This window comes from Scyliorhinus torazame, chromosome 8, assembly GCF_047496885.1.
Source record: "Scyliorhinus torazame isolate Kashiwa2021f chromosome 8, sScyTor2.1, whole genome shotgun sequence".
NCBI classification, from domain to species: Eukaryota; Metazoa; Chordata; class Chondrichthyes; order Carcharhiniformes; family Scyliorhinidae; genus Scyliorhinus; species Scyliorhinus torazame.
This window is the reverse complement of record NC_092714.1, coordinates 107,640,387-107,661,115: the sequence shown is the minus strand read 5'-3', so window position 1 is coordinate 107,661,115 and position 20,729 is coordinate 107,640,387. Positions and strand designations below refer to the sequence as shown.

The 20,729-nt window shown below is 42.5% G+C and overlaps 1 protein-coding gene and 1 pseudogene across 1 annotated transcript in view; both read left to right on the top strand.

The window, feature by feature from the left end:
• Window positions 1–20,729, top strand: part of LOC140428025 (cilia- and flagella-associated protein 47-like) — a 1,060,448-nt gene that overhangs the window by 494,298 nt on the left and 545,421 nt on the right. Inside the window, exons 42-43 of the mRNA XM_072513997.1 lie at window positions 4,187–4,269; window positions 5,184–5,329. Coding sequence (XP_072370098.1) covers window positions 4,187–4,269; window positions 5,184–5,329 — 229 coding nt within the window. The remainder of the gene's footprint in view (window positions 1–4,186; window positions 4,270–5,183; window positions 5,330–20,729) is intronic.
• Window positions 11,783–13,755, top strand: LOC140428026 (cyclin-dependent kinase 17 pseudogene; annotated as a pseudogene).

The following is a 20,729-nucleotide window of genomic DNA, read 5'->3' as shown; positions in this document are numbered from 1 at the left end:
TTGACTGTTAACTTCCCCATTTACCTTAATCCATCCCTTCAGTGGCATGATTCTTCGGTGTATGTCCTCAGGACAACATCTAAAAGTTGTAAAAGTAGATATTTTAGCTTCTGACTGTATATTGCCTCAGGTATGAATGATACTGCAGCGTCCGTATCCGTTTGCATCTTGATAGTGTTTCCATTAATTTTTGGATAAATCCAAAAGCGTTTCTGATCTCCTTTAACTGATAAGACACCAATTTGTTAAGCTGACTTGGCACATTCTTCCGTAGTAAGTCTTTAGTTCCAACATTTAACTGGTAAACTCGATCAACAAACTGGCTGTGTTTTTCTTTTCTGCTGATGAAGGTTGGCGTGACCAAAATGCCTTGGTAGTGTGGCCTACTTTACCATAATTTTTACATTTATTCTCCTTACTCCAACATTCTCCTGCTGAATGTCCCACTTAAATACAGCAATTACATGGTATATTTTTTTGCAGACCTGCTTTTAGCAGTCTCCATCTTATTAACTTTTACTTGGACTGCAATCAAAAGCCTCTTTCTCTATAAGTTCCATGAAAGTAGTGATTTCCACAGCAGTTTTCATGCTTAATGCACCTTCAGTCAGCAGTTTCCTTTGGATGGCTTCATTTTTGAGACCACAAACCAGTCTGTCTCGAAGTGTATTATCAAGTATTTGACCAAATTCACAGTACTTGGCTAACTTACGGAGCGTTGCTATGAATTGCGAAATGCTTTTCCCTTCCTCTTGTGCACAACGATGGAAGCTGAATCTTTCAGCTATCAGCAGCAGTCAGGCAATGAAATGTCCTTCCAAGAATGAAATGTCCTTCCAGGGCAGCATGGTAGCACAAGTGGATAGCACTGTGGCTTCACAGCGCCAGGGTCCCAGGTTCGATTCCCGGCTCGGGTCACTGTCTGTGCGGAGTATGCACGTTCTCCCCGTGTCTGCGTGGGTTTCCTCCCGGGTGCTCCGGTTTCCTCCCACAGTTCAAAGACGTGCAGGTTAGGTGGATTGGCCATGCTAAATTGCTCTTAGTGTCCAAGAAAAAGGTTAGGAGGGGTTATTGGGCTACGGGGATAGGGTGGAAGTGAGGGCTTAAGTGGGTCAGTGCAGACTCGATAGGCCGAATGGCCTCCTTCTGTACTGTATGTTCTGATGTAATCTATGTAATCAGTAAGATTGTCATTTACTCTTTGTAGGTCTTTTCTCTTGGTTTGGCTGGGCTTTGTAACAACATTAATGTTTCTCGTCCAACTGAGCTGAGAAAAGTTGCAGCACGCAGGTTTTCCAGTGACTGATTTGCTACAAGATACAATGGGAAACTTTCCTCATAAATATTTCATGTCTCATAAACCTTGTCAAACACGTCCATGGCACCATTAGTCTCGCCATTTTTCTGAATCTGGATCCCTGACCTGTGCTTGTTCAACCTTCAACCTTTCTCCTTTCCATTTATTTACCAAAAGCAAGCAATCTCCGAGCTCACAAGCAAACCAGTTCTTCCCTTGCCTGGACTATCGGTTTCAGAGCAGTAGGTTGTAGAGTTGGCAGCCTTCTAGGTTCCCGTTCCCGCAGCCCATTTACAGTGTCATGTGCGTGGTCTCCGCAGCTCCTACCCACTACGAGCAGTAAGTACACCTACTACTTTAATTATTTTGTTTAAAAGATATGCTCCAGTAATTCACTGTTCTGTCTCGATTAATTTTTAAACCCTTATTTTGCACTAGCGGCTGTTGCAATTTGTCGATTGACTCGCTGACACCTCTCTACGATCCAAATGTTTTTTTTAAACTTGCCATAAATCCATCGATGATTTTCCGTCCGAGTGTCAACAATGGTTTTCTTCAGACCTCTAAATATTCGAAGATGATTGTTTATTGCCCGACTCCCCGTTGATTATTATTTTCTGGGCCCCAAATCTTTGTCGATGGTTGTTTATGACCTGATACTCGTTGTTAGATTTTTTTATGCCCAAATCCTTGTCACCAGTTTTCTTTGGCCCAAATTCTCATCGCCAGTTTTCTCTTCGGTTATGTATTTGTTGTTGCCGCAAAGACAAAAAGAAGTAGAGGTTTAAGTTTGTAAAAACATAGTGCTGGGTTTATTAAGTGATGTAGTTGCTGCAAGGTAAGATGGTAAACTCCCCAAAAGCTTGCAAAATGCTCCATTGATGTCACTGAATAACATGTGACATTTCACCAGACAAATGCGTTACTTGAATACGTAGCACAATCTCATTGGAATTTAGGGTTGCCAACCCTCCTTGAATGGTCTGGAGTTGAAGATCAATCTCCAGGATATTGTTGTGTGCAATCCTGGAGAAAAATTATCAGGGTATTAAAATTAATTTTTCCCCCCGTTTTTTAACATTTCCCTTTCGCAGATATAAAAATATTGAAAATGGCAAAGGCGAGTCGGTGGGTTGCTGTTAGGCTGAATCAAGCATCCAGTTGAGTAATGAGTCCTTTTGCTTTCCAATTGGCGTAGGAAGGTAATATGTCACAAGGATGGTTGTGTTAGCTGGAGTGTGGGGGCATGGCTTGTGATGAAACCTCCAAGAATACATATAATCACAGTTACCAACCCTATTACAATGTATCCTACTAAACAGTCGACTGTATGGCACCTTTATCAAAAGCTTTTTGAAAGTCCAGGTATACATTGTGAACTAGACCACCCACGTCAGCTAATCTACCAATTTACTAAATTTCAACTAGATTGCTAGACATGGCGATCTTTTTCAGAAGCTGTGCTGAGGGCCTCATTTTAAAAATTATTATTCATCCTTGGGGATGTGGGTGTCATCCGACAAAACTGGCAGTTTTTATGCATTCCTACTTGCCCTGGGAGCGAAGTCTTCTTGAACCTCTTGTTGGCAATTTGATGCAACTGAGTTGCTTGCTGGACACAGTACTGTTAGCCTGGGGTTTCCAGGATTTTGACCCAGCAATGATGAAGGAACAGTGATATATGTCATTTTCAGTCATTCTACTGCAGATCTCAATGACAAAATAAAGCTTTGTGCAGATCCATTAAGCAAATTGTAAGTGGATAATAAATTAAGCTGTCAGTTTCAACCAGACATAACAGAAAACTGGAAACTCGTACCTTACAGATTGGTCACCTGAGAATTTATAACATCTGCTGGAGTTAATTCTAGTGTTGAAGATGTATTTGGAATCAAATAGTCTTTAAACAATGATTCATCTATTTGAAATGTCTTGTAATTAGTTAAGTCTTTGTCAGTTTGCCTCAGTCTTCTTCCTTGCCAAGTGTAAAATGAATGATAATATTATCAAAATACAAAAATTAAGGAGCACAGAAAATATTGCCAAGATTATGCACTCAATTATTTTTCTTGGTATGTAGAGAGCTCTAAATTAACAGTTTTAATATAATGCAATTACTATAAAGGTAGCTGTAGGGCAGATTCAGTTGAGCATTGCATGGAAGTCCTGGAAAAGGAATTGAAACTCAAATCTGTACTGAGTTGATTTTCTGTTTTATCCCTTTGCTGTGACAGTAAATAATATGGGCTACTTCTTGATTTTGAATTCTGTATATGTCTCAGAGAGTTTTGATGAAATTGTCATTGTGTGTAGTTTTCTCAGCATCCATCTCAGCCAATACCTGGGTTTTGGAGGCTGAAGCCTGGTGGTCGCCCTCTCTGCCCTCTACAACAGGACTAGGATGCAAGCTTGCCTTTGTGCCCTGAGCTTTCTTTTCCTTTTACACTGATTACAAGCATGTAGGAGTGACCCCACTTTGATGTTGGTTAAAGGTCATAGATGCCAGTGTTTGAATTGGAGTTCCTTCTTTGCTATCAATGAGTATGTGATTTCATATGTATTTCTTAAGAAGACAATCTTACCCAGCATTCATAACAGCAAAGAAACTATCCCAGGGAAAGAATGGTTTATTTGCTGCTGTAAGAACTCCCCAACAAAACAGTGACTGTTTTAAAATTAAGGACACTTGCACGATAAGGACAGCTGAGGCCAGCACCTTGGGTGTTGAGAATGTACAGGTGTCAATGCGCTTTGTTACATTCTTTCCCTGCTATTAGGCCTTTAGGTTATGTTTATTTGAAACAAGGAAGCACTTAGAATTACGTTGACTACGCTCACTTTGGTACATGTAGGTTTTTCCATGTGACTAACTATCTTATTTGTTTTTAGTGACTTACAGCCTGAATCAAGTGAATTTGAAAAGAGTGCTTTTGATAAAGGAGTGGATAATCCACAGAGGAACCAGAATATCTGTAAGTCAACCCGAGTCATCATTTACAATTGCAAACACATGTAATTGTCAAGTTACTTACATTCATTATTGATGAATGGCTGTTTTTTTCTAAAGTATTTATGAGTGATGAAAACCTGTGATGTTTGAGGATAATCATGAGGATGGCATAAAACTACCTGGTCTGAGCAGAGATTTTGATTGACAGCTTGTTTTGAGAACATTGAGAAATGGGCAGTGTTGTCAATTGACTGAAGTCCTGTTGGCCGACAGCACAGTGGTCAGGAGACCTCCTCTGACAAAATGGAAGTAGAAGCCAGTGCCAGTCATTAACAAGGAAAAAAATAGTTGGGTCAGAATTATTCCAAATGGATTTTGGATAATCTTTCAGATGGAGGAAAAGAATAATGTGGCAGCACATAGGGATGTATGACATTTCCATTTTAAACACAAAATGACAATTTTTAATGGCAACGTTGTCACAAACGTCTGACAACCATGGAGTTGCAAGATTTTTTCAGTCCTTTTACAAAGGGCTGGGGTGGGAATTGAGAGCATGTTTCCTTTCCTGTGATTGCAGGAGATTGGGGGGCATAAGGAAGAGAGGTTAAAGACAGGCATTCTGATGGCTGCCCAAGATGTACACCTTATTGACCAGATGGTTACCCAAAATATTTTCCCTTTGACTCATCTTTGAAATTAAAAAGCTGCAAAACTAAGCACACTTTTCAGCAGCTAAGTTTTCTTGCATGATTTCTCTATTCAGCATCATTAAGTTGGTTATCTGTTTTTTAGAATACTTGTGAATTTTGCTGCACTAAATAATTGCAATTGTTCAAAGTTCTAATTAGTTCCATATTTGAAAATAAAATCCTTCTTGAAATCGTCCCTGTTGAATCACAATGACAACTTGCAAGTATCCATTTTTGCTTACAGCTTTCCAGGCTAATTGGGTGCCAGAGTTCTTCTGTAAAATGGAGTCATTGCATTTGGAGGCACAAGGTTCTTCAGTCTTGGAAGTTTTTTATCTTCCTTTTCACACAAGAAAATGCTATTGCACAATGTTCTTCATAAATGAGCAGGTATTATACTTTAAAAAAAATCATAACTGTGATAAGCTCACCAGTTAAATTTCCACAGCTGTAAAATAAAGACAGGTTTGACTTAAGGTATACAATGTTTCTCAATGTGGTTAAATAAAACAGTTTTGGGTAATTTAGTCAACATGATAATTGGAAGATGGTCATTCATACTTGAAGTGTTGGGTACTCTGATACACAGACGAACCAACACGGTTGCGAATGGTACAACGCAGTTTTATTTCAATGAACTATTAACATATTAAACTCTGGTATTCAGCACATGGTGAACCTCTGAGTGGCTGGCAATGAGGTCTGTGCCTGAGCCCTCTCCTACTCGAGTGCCCAGGAAGTGTCGTGTTCCCTGCTTTGTACTGTGTATGCTCTTGTCTGTGATTGGCTGTCGTGTTTTGTGTGTTGATTGGTCCGTTGATCTGTCCATCATTATGTGTGTATGTATGTGCTGTGATGTTCACCTGAATATCATGACAATACTATTTATTGCTTTAATGCTATCAATGAAGTTTAAGAAAAGGTTTTGCAACTGATATGTGTTCATAGAGCAAACAAGTCATGATGCATGTTGCTTATTTTTCTTATTTTTTATTGAAATGGACATTCAAGCAAAAACTATTGCAACTAAATCTTTTGTAAAAAGAAAACCTATTCATTCAAAAGTGCAATTAGCAAATAGCATAAAAGTAACAAATCAAATTCTTTTTTTTTCCTATTAGAGAACCTGACCAACTATTTATACTTTTCTCAAGCTGTTATAGATTCTGCCTTGATCATTGTCCCAACAATCCTCATCATTAAAGATATTTCTTCTAGCTTTCCCCTTATTTTTGTTTTTGTTATTTTGGTGATTATTTTAAATTTCTGTCTTCTAGCTGCTGCTCAGGTGAATAAGTGCAGTGGCAGGTGGGATAAGTGGCATGTTTCTTACCAGCAGTGGTGGCAGATTCCCACAACAGATCGTCCACTTTTCAGCTCATTATATGTGCATGAAAGTGAAACATGTTATATATCATGGCAGGGCTTGCAGGGATTCATCCGCCCTGTCGTTACCTCATCGACTTATATTTCCAGGCACCATATTTAAACTGCACCCGTGCACTCATCACTCACCCAGGCGTGATCTTTGCAAACAATGGAATGACTCCAGAGGACTAAAGCCAACTGCACTGAAGTTCAGCGATAATGCACTGGGGGCGCTTCTCGATGCAGTAGAGGAACAGCGGAACATGCTTCTCCCTGTGATGGGAGCCAGAAGCCCACCACCCTCTCAACGCCAGCTTGGGAGCCGGTCGACAGGTTGGGCAGCGCCAAGGCTCCTCAGAAGAGGACCCCCCATCTAGTGCTGGAAGAGGATGAATGATTCCATCCACTCCTCCAGGTTAAGATCACATTCTCCTCACTCTCAACTCACACAAACACAACACCCATTTTGAGGACTACAGTCTAACACACTAACAACATGAAGGACATAACCACTGACTCTCTCTCACATGCACTTTGACATCTACATCTCTTATCACATCCTGTACAACTCATATCCTCAGCCCCCACAGAGGTCCACACAGCACCCATAGAACGCAGCATCTACATTATCATCTGCATTAGCATCTGTCCTGCTCACACTCTCTTTATGCAGGAGAAGATTTCCCACAAAAAGAAAGCGATCCCAAACCGGATGGGTGATGCTTGAGCTCAGGCCACTCACAATATATGAAGAGCAGATGGCAGAGCTGGTTGGCAAGAACCGGGACTGTGCAGGGGCTGGCCGAAGGTGAGATTTGCATTTACCCATCCAGTAAGAACCTAACAACAGCTTATTGGACACCCGCTGAAGCTTTGAGTGCTTTGTAATGTTGTTGACTATGCAGCTAAGCTCTCATTATCTCTTCTCTCTTTAACAGGCACCAGCAGGAAAAGAAAGAGGGCAGCCGGCAGCCAGACCATCAACCCAAACCCCCACACAACCTTACTCCAGGTGTTCCTGCTTCTCAAAGAATCAGACGGGGACCCTCACATACCCATAGGGAAGAGGACCATCAGCTGGGCACCGCAGGGCCATCTACCCAGGTGTCTCCGAAAATGTCTAGCTGCACCCACTCCCCTCTGCCTGTGATCCCATCAGCTTCAGTGGTTGAGAAGGGTGCACTTGCCCCACAGCAGGAGACCCAAAGCAGGCCGTGGCCCTCCGGGCTTCGGCCCTCAAGAGGACACCACCCAAGGTCATCACAGACAAAAGCCCATAGCAGTCAGAAGGCTGCCTCCATCCCTGCTGTGCATATGGGGGATGCTCCAAGCTGCAGCAGCAGGTTAAGAAAAATCAAGAAATATTAAGATATCAGGTGTTCACAATCTGTATATAATTTGCACACATAAATTGAATTTGTTTCAGTCAATTTCTGATGTAGTCTATGCCTCTTCTATATGAGGATATACTCCATGATCAGTCAGGTGTCACAGATGACCCTCTTCCTCACCGATGTTGCATCAGTTGCCTCAGGTCTATGGTGTCTTGTACAATCTCATTATTGTGCTGACCGTTCTCTGTGCAGTCTCGATATGAGTGAAGCCTCTGCTCGAAGGCTTTGGTGGTTGGGGAATACACCCCTGAGTTCTGCTTCAGAGGTTCATGTCATGTTACCTCATGAGTTCAGAATCTGAAGGCTGCTTTAGTCTCCTAATACTTCTGCATTAAAGGGTGCTCAGTGTGGATCTTAGAGGATTGGATGTCGATGTGCATTGCAATCAATCTCATTTGGTGTAACATTCATTGACCTTCATGTAATGTCCATCAGCCTTGAGTATTCCTTAATATGCACCAAAATCCGGATCTCTTATATGTTCCTGGTGGTTTGCAGCATTAGATCATGTCTGCCGTAGACAATGTTGCTAACTTTTGGTTGGTTCAATTTGCTCTGTTTTATAACCTTTGCTCTAGAGTCGCCAGGTATCTTTATGATACCGCTACGAGGTTCAAGTTCAAGTACTGATCAATAACTCAACACACCAATTAGTAAGATTCAAATCAAAACACATTTATTATATACAGTAAGTCACTACTTATGCATAAACTCTACTTTCTAGACTATTTCTATCACTAAAAGGCCTATACTTAGCTTCGGAATTGACCCACCAGGTCAGGGGAACAAATGGCCTTTCGTTCGATCTGAGTCTGCAGGATTCAAAAGCTGGTATGGACTTGTAGCTAGGAACGCCTATCTCGTAGCGAGCGTTGACTGGAGACTTACTTGGTTGGTGCGGCGGCTGGGCAGTTCACTCTCAGGGGTTGATTCGCGTTGTTGAGTGACCCTGCCAAGAAGGACGATTTGAACTTGGGGACTCTATTTTATAGTCCCTAGGGGCTTCCTGCCCCTTTGGGCAGACCCCGTACCTGGTTCCAAGTGATTGGACTGCGTTCCGATCACTTGGATCGATTTCTCCAATACTGGAGCCGTTCCCTGATCGCTGGGCGGTCCCTGAGTGTCCGTTGGCTTTCCTTTGTCTTGGCTCCTGCTGGCGGCGAGGAGTCTGGCTTGGCCTTATTCACCTTAAATGTTTCAATTGTACCCGGGGATCGTTCATTAGTATGCAGATGGCTGTGAGTTTCAGTGCTGTCTGGGCTTTTGCAAGTTCTAATACACAGGATTTTTGCACTTGCTAGTTTTTGCCTGTGTTGGCTGAATTTCCCTGTAGTCTTTGCGGATCTCCATTTTAAGTCGGGAATTGGCCAACCCAGGTGGCTACAACAATGAATGTTGCTGACAAGCTTAACGAGAATACACCATCTCAACACTGCTCACAAAACTAGTGGTTGCAGTTATTATTCAAGAACTGCAACATCACATGTTCCGGAGGCTGCCAAGGATGAGGACATTGTGGCGCATGAGTGTAACTACTCATACAGAGATTGATCTGCTTCATTGTCATGGTCATGTCTGCGTGTCCAGATAAATATGACCCCCAAATTAGTCCCCACTTCCATGATGCAAAGCTTCGCTCATACATGTTGAGCCTTGCAATTCCTTCTAGATGGTTAAAACTATGCAAGATAAGAGCTGTGTGTAAAGCCCCCCCCCCCCCCCCCCCCCCCCCCCCCCCGAGTTTGATCTGGGAGGATGCTGTGTTGACCAGAAGGACAGGCTAGCATCTCTTGACATTAACCTTGTGCCAACTTTCAGATGGTCAGTTGACATGGGAATGTGCTTGTTACAATTGCATTGGTGTGTCTGGTTACTATGTGGATATGTGAAACTGGGGGAATGAAAATGTGGAGGCCTCAAATGGAATCAGAACAAAGCTCCAGTACATCTGCTGTGTTCACTTTATTGTCAAAGATTAAAGTATTTAATGCCCAAATAGAGTGTCAGCATTTTTGGGCCCGCCGATATCTAGGCTAGGCTGGATGGGAGTTTGGGACACTCCAAACAGAGCCATGGCCATGAATGTTTGTCAGAGATCAGGCTATGCTGCTGCTGAAACTTTCATGGTCCTCTGATAGGTGAGCTGAATTGCAGGTTTGCATTCATTACCAAGAGTTATAGATGACTGCATCCTGAAGATAGATCTCATGCTGGGGACTCAGTTTGATGATGAGGCCTGGTCTTGCATAACCAATTGTTTGTACAGAGATGCCATGGTGCATATTCAGATTAGACCTCAGACATCAAGGTGAGAAACACTGATTGATGATTGTCCTCCTTGAGGCACCATGCCAGACTGCAGGCATACTGGCACAAGTACACTGAATTTGCAGTGTTGCTCCTACATCTTGGAGGCTGCCGTAGACAATGAATGTTGCTGACAAGCTTGACGAGAATGCGCCATCTCAACGCTGCTCACAACACTAGTGGCTGCAGTTATTATCCAAGAACTGCAACATCACATGTTCCGGAGGCTTCCAAGGACAAGGACACTGTGGCGCACGAGTGTAACTAGTCATACAGAGATTGATCTGCTTCATTGGATCTATGAGGATTGGAACAAAGGTGTTAACATAATAAGAATAATAACCTTTATTAGTGTCACAAGTAGGCTTACATTAACAATGCAATGAAAATCCCCTAGTCCCCACACTAAGGCGCCTGTTTGGGTACACAGAGAGAGAATTCAGAATATTCAATTTGTCTAACAAGCACGTCTTTCGGGACTTGTGGGAAGAAACCGGAGCACTCGGAGGAAACCCACGCAGACACATGCAGACTCTACGCAGACAGTGCCAGGAATCAAACCTGGGTCTCTGGCACTGTGAAGGAACAGTGCTAACTACTGTCCTACCGTGGACCCAGCATGGAGGGTACTGGTGAAAGAGACTCCTATGACCTATTCAGTATCATTCTCCTGGAACCTAGTGGCTATAAGAATGTCACTTGCAAGCCTGCCTTCACTGGCCCGTACTATGGCCTCTTCCTCTGGAACCTCAACTTCCTCATCCTCGTGGAGCTCAGCCCTCTCGATGCCCTGATCATCGGAGGAGACGTGCAGTTTCTCCATCTCTCATTCTGCCAAGTTATCTCCCCTTTGGAAAGCCAGGTAGTGTAGAGCTCAGCAAGCCACAGTGATGTGGGAGACCCTCTGAGTTGAGTACTGGAGAGCTCCGCCTGACCTGTCCAGACATCAAAAACAGATTTTCAAAACCCCAATAGTGTGCTCAATCAATGAGCGTGTTACAGGAGGAGTAGTGTTATGCCTCTTCGCTGAGGCACTTTGTGGCTGCTGAATGGGCATCGCTAGTCATGTCTTTTGCAGGTGTCATTATCACCAAGGAGCTAATCTAAGATGCAGTTAGGGTTCTCAAAGATCTGTGGCACCTGCAAGTGACTCGAGATGTACAAGTCATGGGTGGTTCCAGGGTATATTTCACAGACCTGCATAATCTGCTTCTGTTGGTTGCAGATCAGTTGTGTATTGAGAGAGTTGAACCCTTTCCTGTTGACGAACTGTAGTGCTGCTGCCAGGAAACTCTTAAAGCCACATGAATGCAGTCGATGGCACCTTGCACCTGTGGGAATCCAGGAGAAGGCAAGTCTGTGTGGGCATATGCAAAGGTTTGAAATCTGTTGCTATTAGCACTATTACACCCACAGGAATGGCTAGACGAGCAATGGCAAAGAGTTTATACAGATTATAAATTATGTCGGAAACAGGTGAACCTCAAGTTGGCCACCTGTATGAGGGCCACCGGCCTCACAATCTCAGGACGTGGAACTTCTGCATGAAGGTAATAGAGGACTCGCTTTTACCAACCAGCTGACCTTCGTGACTCATGCCAGCTGACCTTCGCAACACACTATCAATGGACAGAAGCTGCCTTTGTGCTCTGTCCGATGCGTGCAGGGATGTGGTATGAGGTGAGCACCAGTGGGTGTGTGAGGGATGATAGAACGTCGGCCTCAGCACGTGCTTATCTACAAGAAGAATAGAGCAACTATTGGTTTCTATGTCAGTAATTTGCTAGAAGATTGAAAAGTAAATAGCAAACTCGATTGTGAAAACAAACATTGAACTTTAGAATCCTGAAACTGAAGAATGAAAGCATTAAAGAATGACCAAATTTAAGGACTGGAAACTGTGATTGAAATATGCTTCTCTGAGTAGAATATTTCATGGAAAAGATGAAAAAGTTAAAGCGACGTCTTTCTCTGACCTTGCGTGGCAGCCAAACAATTGATGAGTCTCTGTCTGAGCTTGCAGAGCAAATGACAATTGAAGAGAATAGCAGTAAAGATAATGAGCTAATTGTGAAGAATGGCAGGCCTGCAACATCACACAGTATGCACTCCTTTCTCCACCAGTACACAGGCTCTTTCAAAAAGCCCCCTCTGCGGAGACCCCATAGAGTGATTGGTGGGAGCCTCGGCTCTTTCATTTCCATGCCCTGGAATGGTGATGGTAGACTAGATATAGTACATGAAAATTTGAAAATAGGTTCAGATGGTGAGAGTGACCAAGCTTCTGGAACATCATCTGATGAGGTGCAGTCTCCTACTCGAATTCAGATGAGGAACCATTTACACAGGAGAATCTCCATGGAGGATGTCAATAAACGGCTATTGTTACCTGCAGACATTAGATTACCTGATGGGTATTTGGAAAAACTGCAGATGAACAGTCCACCTTTTGATCAGCCGATGAGTAGAAGATCCCGCAGAGCTTCCCTATCTGAGATTGGATTTGGGAAGCTAGAAACATACGTTAAGTTGGACAAACTTGGAGAGGGTACCTATGCAACGTTTAAGGGAAGAAGTAAACTGACTGATAACCTGGTAACACTGAAACAAATCAGGCTGGAGCATGAAGAAGGCGCACCTTGCACAGCAATACAGGAAGTCGCGTTATTGAAGGATCTGAAGCATGCAAACATAGTCACTTTACATGATATTATTCACACAGAAAAGTCATTGACACTAGTATTCGAATACCTGGACAAGGACCTGAAACAATACATGGATGACTGTGGAAGCATAATGAGCATGCACAATATGACGATATTTTTATTCCAGATTTTACGAGGGTTGGCCTACTGTCATAAGCGGAAAGTGTTGCACCGAGACCTGAAACCCCAGAACCTGCTGATAAATGATAAAGGGGAACTAAAGCTTGCTGATTTTGGTTTGGCAAGAGCCAAGTCAGTTCCTACAAAGACATACTCAAATGAAGTTGTTACTTTGTGGTACAGGCCTCCAGATGTACTCTTGGGCTCTTCAGAATATTCAACACAGATCGACATGTGTATCATGTTGGGTGTATCTTTTATGAAATGGCATCTGGAAGACCGTTGTTTCCTGGTTCCACTGTAGAAGACGAATTGCACTTGATCTTCAGGCTACTGGGAACACCTACAGAGGAGACACGGCCAGGAATATCTTCAAATGAGGAATTTAAGGCTTACAACTTTCCTAAGTATAAGCCACAACTTGTGATAAATCATGCACCAAGATTGGACATTGAAGGAATTGAATTGTTATCCAATTTTTTACAATACCAGGCGAAGAAGAGAATTTCTGCAGAAGATGCCATGAAGCATCTTTACTTTAAAAGTCTTGGAACAAGGGCACACACTCTACCCGATGGTTTTCTCGCTAAATGAAATTCAGTTGCAAAAGGATCCTGGCTACAGAACCTCATCGTATCCAGAGACATCACATGGGAAAAACAGAAGACAGAGTATGCTGTTCTAGGCTATCTTGCAAAATAATAGACTTGAGTTCCATTGGCTTGCCATTTACATCACAGTTACCCAGGATTTTGATTTGAAGACAACAATTTCCATAAGTTAGAGTGGATCATAACTTGAATATCCATAAGTTAGAGTGGATCATAACTTGAATATCCATAAGTTAGAGTGGATCATAACTTGAATATCCATAAGTTAGAGTGGATCATAACTTGAATATGAACGTGTCTCCTTTACTGCCCTTCTTGCGATGTAGTCTTTTATTCTGATGTGTAGATTGTTTAATATTCGCAAATCAATGAGACATTTTTGTGTGTGTGGAAATGTATATATGTGTAATACTGTCATGTACATATATACATTTACACATGTACACAAACAGAAAAAAAGTTTTATGGTTCACCTTTGTTGTTTTAGAGCCAATGGTTACAGCTGCTGTTGTAACTTTAGCTGCAGTTTTGTACAGTACTGGAAACAAAGTGCTTATTTATTAGGAATCATTGCTGCTAAACGACTACTGTCCATAAACCACATTGTGGTGTTATAGCGGAAAATGTGAGTGGCTTGTAGCATGTGAATGCATCTGTTTCCTCTAATAACTATTTCCAGCATTTTAAAGATTTTCTCATTGTATTTAGTTACACGTTCTCTTGAATATTTGCAGAGCCCCACCTTTAAAAATAGAATTGTGATGAGGAACCTTGCACCCTCTAAGCTCATAGTGAACATTTAAATTTGTTTTGAAATCTTGTGTGGCCAAACAGGGAAACTGATTAGTGTTTTTAAAAAAATCTCTCTAAGGAATTCAATATCAAATCTGCCTTTTCATTACTAAAGATTAGCAAATTCATTGCACCTATTGTTTCCATGTCGCTTTATGAAGACATGGAAATTTTGATGGTTTAATTTTATATCTGATCTTTGCTGTTACACTTGCATCAATTTGTAATGATTTCACTACAGAACTTATGTATCTCAATGAGTATCATAAGTAGGTTTTTGTTAAAAGTAACAGTATTTGTACGTATGTTTGCCTTTCTAAATAATGGTTTTAGTGGACCTACATTTTAGGATTGCTGTTAATATATAATTGTTTAAAATAAATCAGATTTGTAACAAATGCAAATAATCATTGATGACATTTTTTCCTGGACTTTTACTGTAAACTTATTCAGGGTCCTATCATTTTCATAAATTTACATAGTTATTTAACAGTGTTAAGAATATTTTGTATGTTTAATTTTATTTGTGAACTGTGATGATGGCATGTTGAAAAATTGTTTACTTGTATTTTGTGTTGCTTGTGACTGATTTTAATTGGAATTTTGTAAGAAGAAAATGGAAACAGATTCATTGGTAACATTGTACATTGGACCACTACTGTTCATCAAAATTATTCCAGGCTGAGGTCGGTATATCTAACTAAAACTGCTGTGCTATTTCTGACTGACAGTACTATTTTTTGAAAGTATGAATATTACAGTGATTCCTTGTTTTAACTGATAAAAAAAATAAAAATTATGCCGGACCATCTGAAGGACGAATGTTTTTCATTGTGAAAGACATGCACTCAAAATGACCTGAAGTCACCATTGTGAAGACCACGTATTTGGAGAGAACAATAGAAAGATTAGCTGAGATTTTTGCAAGATTCGGTTGCCCTGAGCAATTTGTTAGCGACAATGAACCACTGTTCATTTTGAAGAATTCACAAATTATCTAAAGGAGAATGAAATCCAACACATCCAATTTGCTCCTTATCATCTTGTCACAAATGGGTTGGCTGAAAGGTTTGTTCAGGCAATGAAGAATTCTTTGAAGGTAACCCGTGAGCAAGAATCATTGTCTAAATGACACATTTTCCCAAGGCGAAATTTCCTGACCCCCGCTACCCACCTTGAGAGCAAAAATCTGGTTCAAATATTCTGCCAAGAATCATCACAGATACACTTCTTGAACATCTATACCTTCTTCCCAGCAAATCAATCTGGGCCTTACTGTCACCTTAGCAACCAAGCCATCCAGTCTCATTCTCAAACAAGATTTAGAGCAGGTCACATGACCACTTCACTGCTCCTTTTTGCCTGAAATTAAACAGACAGTCCCAATACACAACAAACTTATAAACATTGTAATAATGTACATGCCATTTTTACATTGTTCCTAAATGCATTTTTCTGCATGAAATTACATCTGATATTAATCTTCCTAATTTGCGAATTTCTCTGTATCCTCGTGAAATCACTAATAGTCTCCGCTAACCATGCTCCATATTTTTGTTTATCTGCAAATATTGAGTCCCATATGCACACGTTCAAATCATTAAAGCATTGAGTTGACAATAGTTTCAGCACTAATATCTTGGAGACACCATTCTTTACACTCCTTCAGTCTAATCAATCATTATTTTTCTTTTCTTTTAACATCTTCTGTTCCACAAGTCTTGACTTTATCCACTGGCCTCTGAAGTAGCAGATTAATAATTATTTTAATAATATCTAAACAGAACATTTACTAAATTTTCTTAATTAATTCACCCTTCTATTTCCTCAACTAACTCAATTAATTTTGTCAGACTTGACTTACTCCCGAAAACTATGTTGGATTATACTAAATTACCCTATGACCAAAATTCTATGCTCCTCCCCTGGGGTGTTCTGAGTTGGGGTTGGGGGCATGGGTTGTGAACTTGCTGGGATGGGATTCCCCCTGAGTTCCCACCTGTCCTGACCCCGCAGCAATTTTATGCTAGGGTGGGCAAGGCTTCAAACAGGAAGCCCGCCTTCTCTCAGTCAAGACCCTTAAAGTTGCTAATTCATGGCCTCAATTTTTAGGTTGGAGGGCAGATGACAGCTCAGCAGGGGGAAAACTGGAAATAAGGAATGTTAGATCTCAGACAAGGTGGGAGACTAGCACCTCTTCTAGCAGTCCCCTTCTGACTGGGGCATAGCCCCTCCCCTAACCTTAAAGTTCAGTGTCCTCCAGACCTCCCCCTCCCACCAAACCCCGACTACCCCCAAGACCCTGATCACCTCCTCTTATGATCCCCCAAGTCTTCCCTACCTACCCTGCCCGAGGACCCCTTTCACTTGCCTGGGTCTCCAATTTCTGGTATGTCGCCTCAGCTTGTTTTCTGCAGTTCTTCTTCTGGCCACTGTAGCGTTGCTGCTGGAGGGACTGGAGAGTTGCCGGCCAATCTGATTGGCCAACAGCTCTCTAAGGTGAGGCTTCCTCCTGAGTGGGGACTTCATGTCAATCAACAGTTGTTAGAGCGTAAAATGGCCTCTGGGCTGTCAGGAAAGACAAGGTTCCCCACCGACAATTAGGATGCCGGGGCATGTCTTCACCACCCTGAAAAGTCAGATCATGTCTTTCTACACATGTATGAATTTTATCCCATATCATAGCCTGTAATAGCTAATCAACTAGGATTGTTAGTTTGAGCAGTCTTCAGATACCTGTTTTTTCTCTTTCTTGTTTGAATAGAGATGTTGCACTGATAATCCTCTTGTCGCCTGGCATCCAAGGCTGCTTGCATGGCTGTGACCTCTGTGATTTCTCTCCCTGATCTCAGGATTCTAGGATGCAATATTATTCAGAACTGGTGCTTCATCCATTTTGCTATCCAGCATTTATTCCAATCTATATTTAATAAATCTATTTGTTACTTCACATTCTTTTTGCACCTTTCTGTACTTCCCTATTGATTAGAAACTGAGGCAAAGGGCTGAATTTTCACGAAGAAGACTGGAATTGTGAGTTGGGAACATTCTCAACCCCCAAAACTTTCACCCACCATAGTTTTGTTCTGGGTAGGCCAGGTTGGTGGTGTGGAGTTGGAGGTGGTGTGGCCAATCTGCTTCAGATGTGGAAAAAACACAGTGGTTTTCCAATTCAGTCCAGATAAAATATCACCAGATTCCTATTGATGGCATAGGACTTGACTACCATTTACAAATGGGGCATCCACTTGATTCTGGTAGGTGCCTCATTTACAGCCAAAACCAGCAATGTTAAAATTGGAGATTATCAGAAATTCCACCACTTCCAATTTAGTTGCTCACTGTTCCATTTTTGCCCAGCAGGGAGACTAAAATTCCGCCTATATGCAATTTTCGATACTTATTATTTTGAATTCATACCCATAACTTATTAAAATACCATTGGAACATGCTGGAGTGGGGTGAAGATGGTTAACACTGCTGCCTCACAGTGCCAAGGGCCCTGGTTCAATTCTGGCCTCGGGTGACTGTGTGGTGTTTGCACTTTCTCGGGTGACTGTGTGGTGTTTGCACTTTCTCCCGTGTCCATTGGGTACTGAAGTCTCTTTTTAAGCCAGTGACAAACAGACTGACTTCTGACCACTTTCCCTGGTCTTGTCAGTTTCTCATTTTTCTTTTCCAGTCTGTTTGTCACTGGATTCTTTCATTTATTTAATTACATTTTGCGCCCTTTGATATTATTGCAGATTCTTCAATCTACCTTAAAATTTGCAGGCAAATACGCCTGATACACCTGATAGGAGCTGGTTTAGCACAGGGCTAAATTGCTGGCTTTTAAAGCAGACCAAGGCAGGCCAGCAGCGCGGGTTCAACTCCCGTACCAGCCTCCCCGTACAGGCGCCAGAATGTGGCGACTAGGGGCTTTTCACAGTAACTTGAATACAGAACAGGCTAGGTCATAGAAGGCAGAGAGTAGCAATGGAAGGATGCTTTTCTAATTGGAGGGCTGTGACTAGTGGTGTTCCGCAGGGATCAGTGCTGGGACCTTTGCTGTTCATAGTATATATAAATGATTTGGAGGAAAATGTAACTGGTCTGAATAAGTTTGCAGACGACACAAAGGTTGGTGGAATTGCGGGTAGCGATGAGCACTGACAGAGGATATAGCAGGATTTAGATAGTTTGGAGACTTGGGCGGAGAGATGGCATAAGAACATAAGAACATAAGAACTAGGAGCAGGAGTAGGCCATCTGGCCCCTCGAGCCTGCTCCGCCATTCAATGAGATCATGGCTGATCTTTTGTGGATTCAACTCCACTTTCCGGCCCGAACACCATAACCCTTAATCCCTTTATTCTTCAAAAAACTATCTATCTTTATCTTAAAAACATTTAATGAAGGAGCCTCTACTGCTTCACTGGGCAAGGAATTCCATAGATTCACAACCCTTTGGGTGAAGAAGTTCCTCCTAAACTCAGTCCTAAATCTACTTCCCCTTATTTTGAGGCTATGCCCCCTAGTTCTGCTTTCACCCGCCAGTGGAAACAACCTGCCCGCAGATGGAGGTTAATCCGGACAAATGTGAGGTAATGCATTTTGGAAGGTCTAATGCAGGTAGGGAATATACAGTGAATGGTAGAACCCTCAAGGGTATTGGAAGTCAGAGAGATCTAGGTGTACAGGTCCACAGGTCACTGAAAGGGGCAACACAGGTGGAGAAGGTAGTCAAGAAGGCATACGGCATGCTTGCCTTCATTAGCCGGGGCATTGAGTCTAAGAATTGGCAAGTCATGTTGCAGCTGTATAGAACCTTAGTTAGGCCACACTTGGAGTATAGTGTTCAATTCTGGTCGCCACACTACCAGAAGGATGTGGAGGCTTTAGAGAGGGTGCAGAAGAGATTTACCAGGATGTTGCCTGGTATGGAGGGCATTAGCTATGAGGAGCGGTTGAATAAACTCGGTTTGTTCTCACTGGAACGACGGAGGTTGAGGGGCAACCTGATAGAGGTCTACAAAATTATGGGGGCATAGACAGAGTGGATAGTCAGAGGCTTTTCCCCAGGGTAGAGGGGTCAATTACTCGGGGGCATAGGTTTAAGGTGCGAGGGGCAAGGTTTAGAGTAGATGTACGAGGCAAGTGTTTTACACAGAGGGTAGTGGGTGCCTGGAACACTCTGCTGGAGGAGGTGGTGGAAGCAGGGACGATAGTGATGTTTAAGGGGGGGTCGTCTTGACAAATACATGAATAGGATGGGAATAGAGGGATACGGACCCAGGAAGTGTAGAAGATTGTAGTTTCGTCAGGCAGCATGGTTGGCACTGGCTTGGAGGGCCGAAGGGCCTGTTCCTGTGCTGTACTTTTCTTTGTTCTTTGATCATTTGAAACCTACTTGTGACAAGCGATTTTCATTTCATTTCATTTTTTCATATGCATTTTCAACTCCTTAGACTTTTATTTCATATGAGTAGCATTTATAGTTTATTTTATTTACAACAATCAGTGGTAATTTCATGAATGTGTGACCTTCGTTAATTTACTGCAGCTGAAAGCAGGAATGAAAGGAGAGAGAACATGCAATTTCTAAAGGGCATGATTTAACGGAATTGAAACAAAGTCCTATATCAATGCTTTTATCTGGGTGTTTCCCGGCGCTGGTAGTCACAAGAATTACGCCTCTATTAAATGGGACTGTGTTTCATTTTGGGGCCTCAGCGAGGAATGCTCCGCCGAGATCGCACTTGGTCCCATTTCCTGCACTAACAAGCTGCACTAGACCTCCCACTGCGGCCTCCGGACCCCCCCTAATAAGGGGATCATTGAGTCCTCCGCACTCCACCTAATAAGGTTAGGGCACCCCTGGGCATGATCCCCAGCATGGGCATAATGCCACCTGGGCACCATGGCAGTGCTGGGTAGCACCCAGGTTGCACTGCCAGGGTGCCCGGCTGGCAGAACCATGATGCCCGGGTGGCAGCAGGGGTTCCAGGGGCCGCCGATTGCCTTGGGAGTCTTACCGAGTTGCAGTACGCCCGGTCCACGTTGTTGAAGACCAGTGCTTAACAACACTCACTTGGGTCCCTCCGAGGCACAGGTGTTAGATCCCGTGCCTTGAGTAACTCCAGTGAGAGCATATTCAAGGGAGCCTCGCTGCACACTTGAATATGCAAATCTTGGACGGGATCCAGATTACAACATCTCGCAATATCCCGTTAGTGGTCTCTTGTGAGATTTACCGGTCACGTCCTGAGTCGGGCACGACCCGGCCATCAGATCGCACCCAAAGTATCTTTCAAATCCTTGGCACACCCCAAAGTGCTGTGTGGCCAAATGCTGTCACTATTATAAATTGAGAAACCGCACAATGGCAAGGTTCCACAAACAGCGATGAAATAACTGACCTGTTTAAATGGTTGTTTTAGTATTGTGAAGACAATGAAAGTATTCACAAGCTACGTGATGAATGCTCCATCCATGGCCATAAGTGACATGT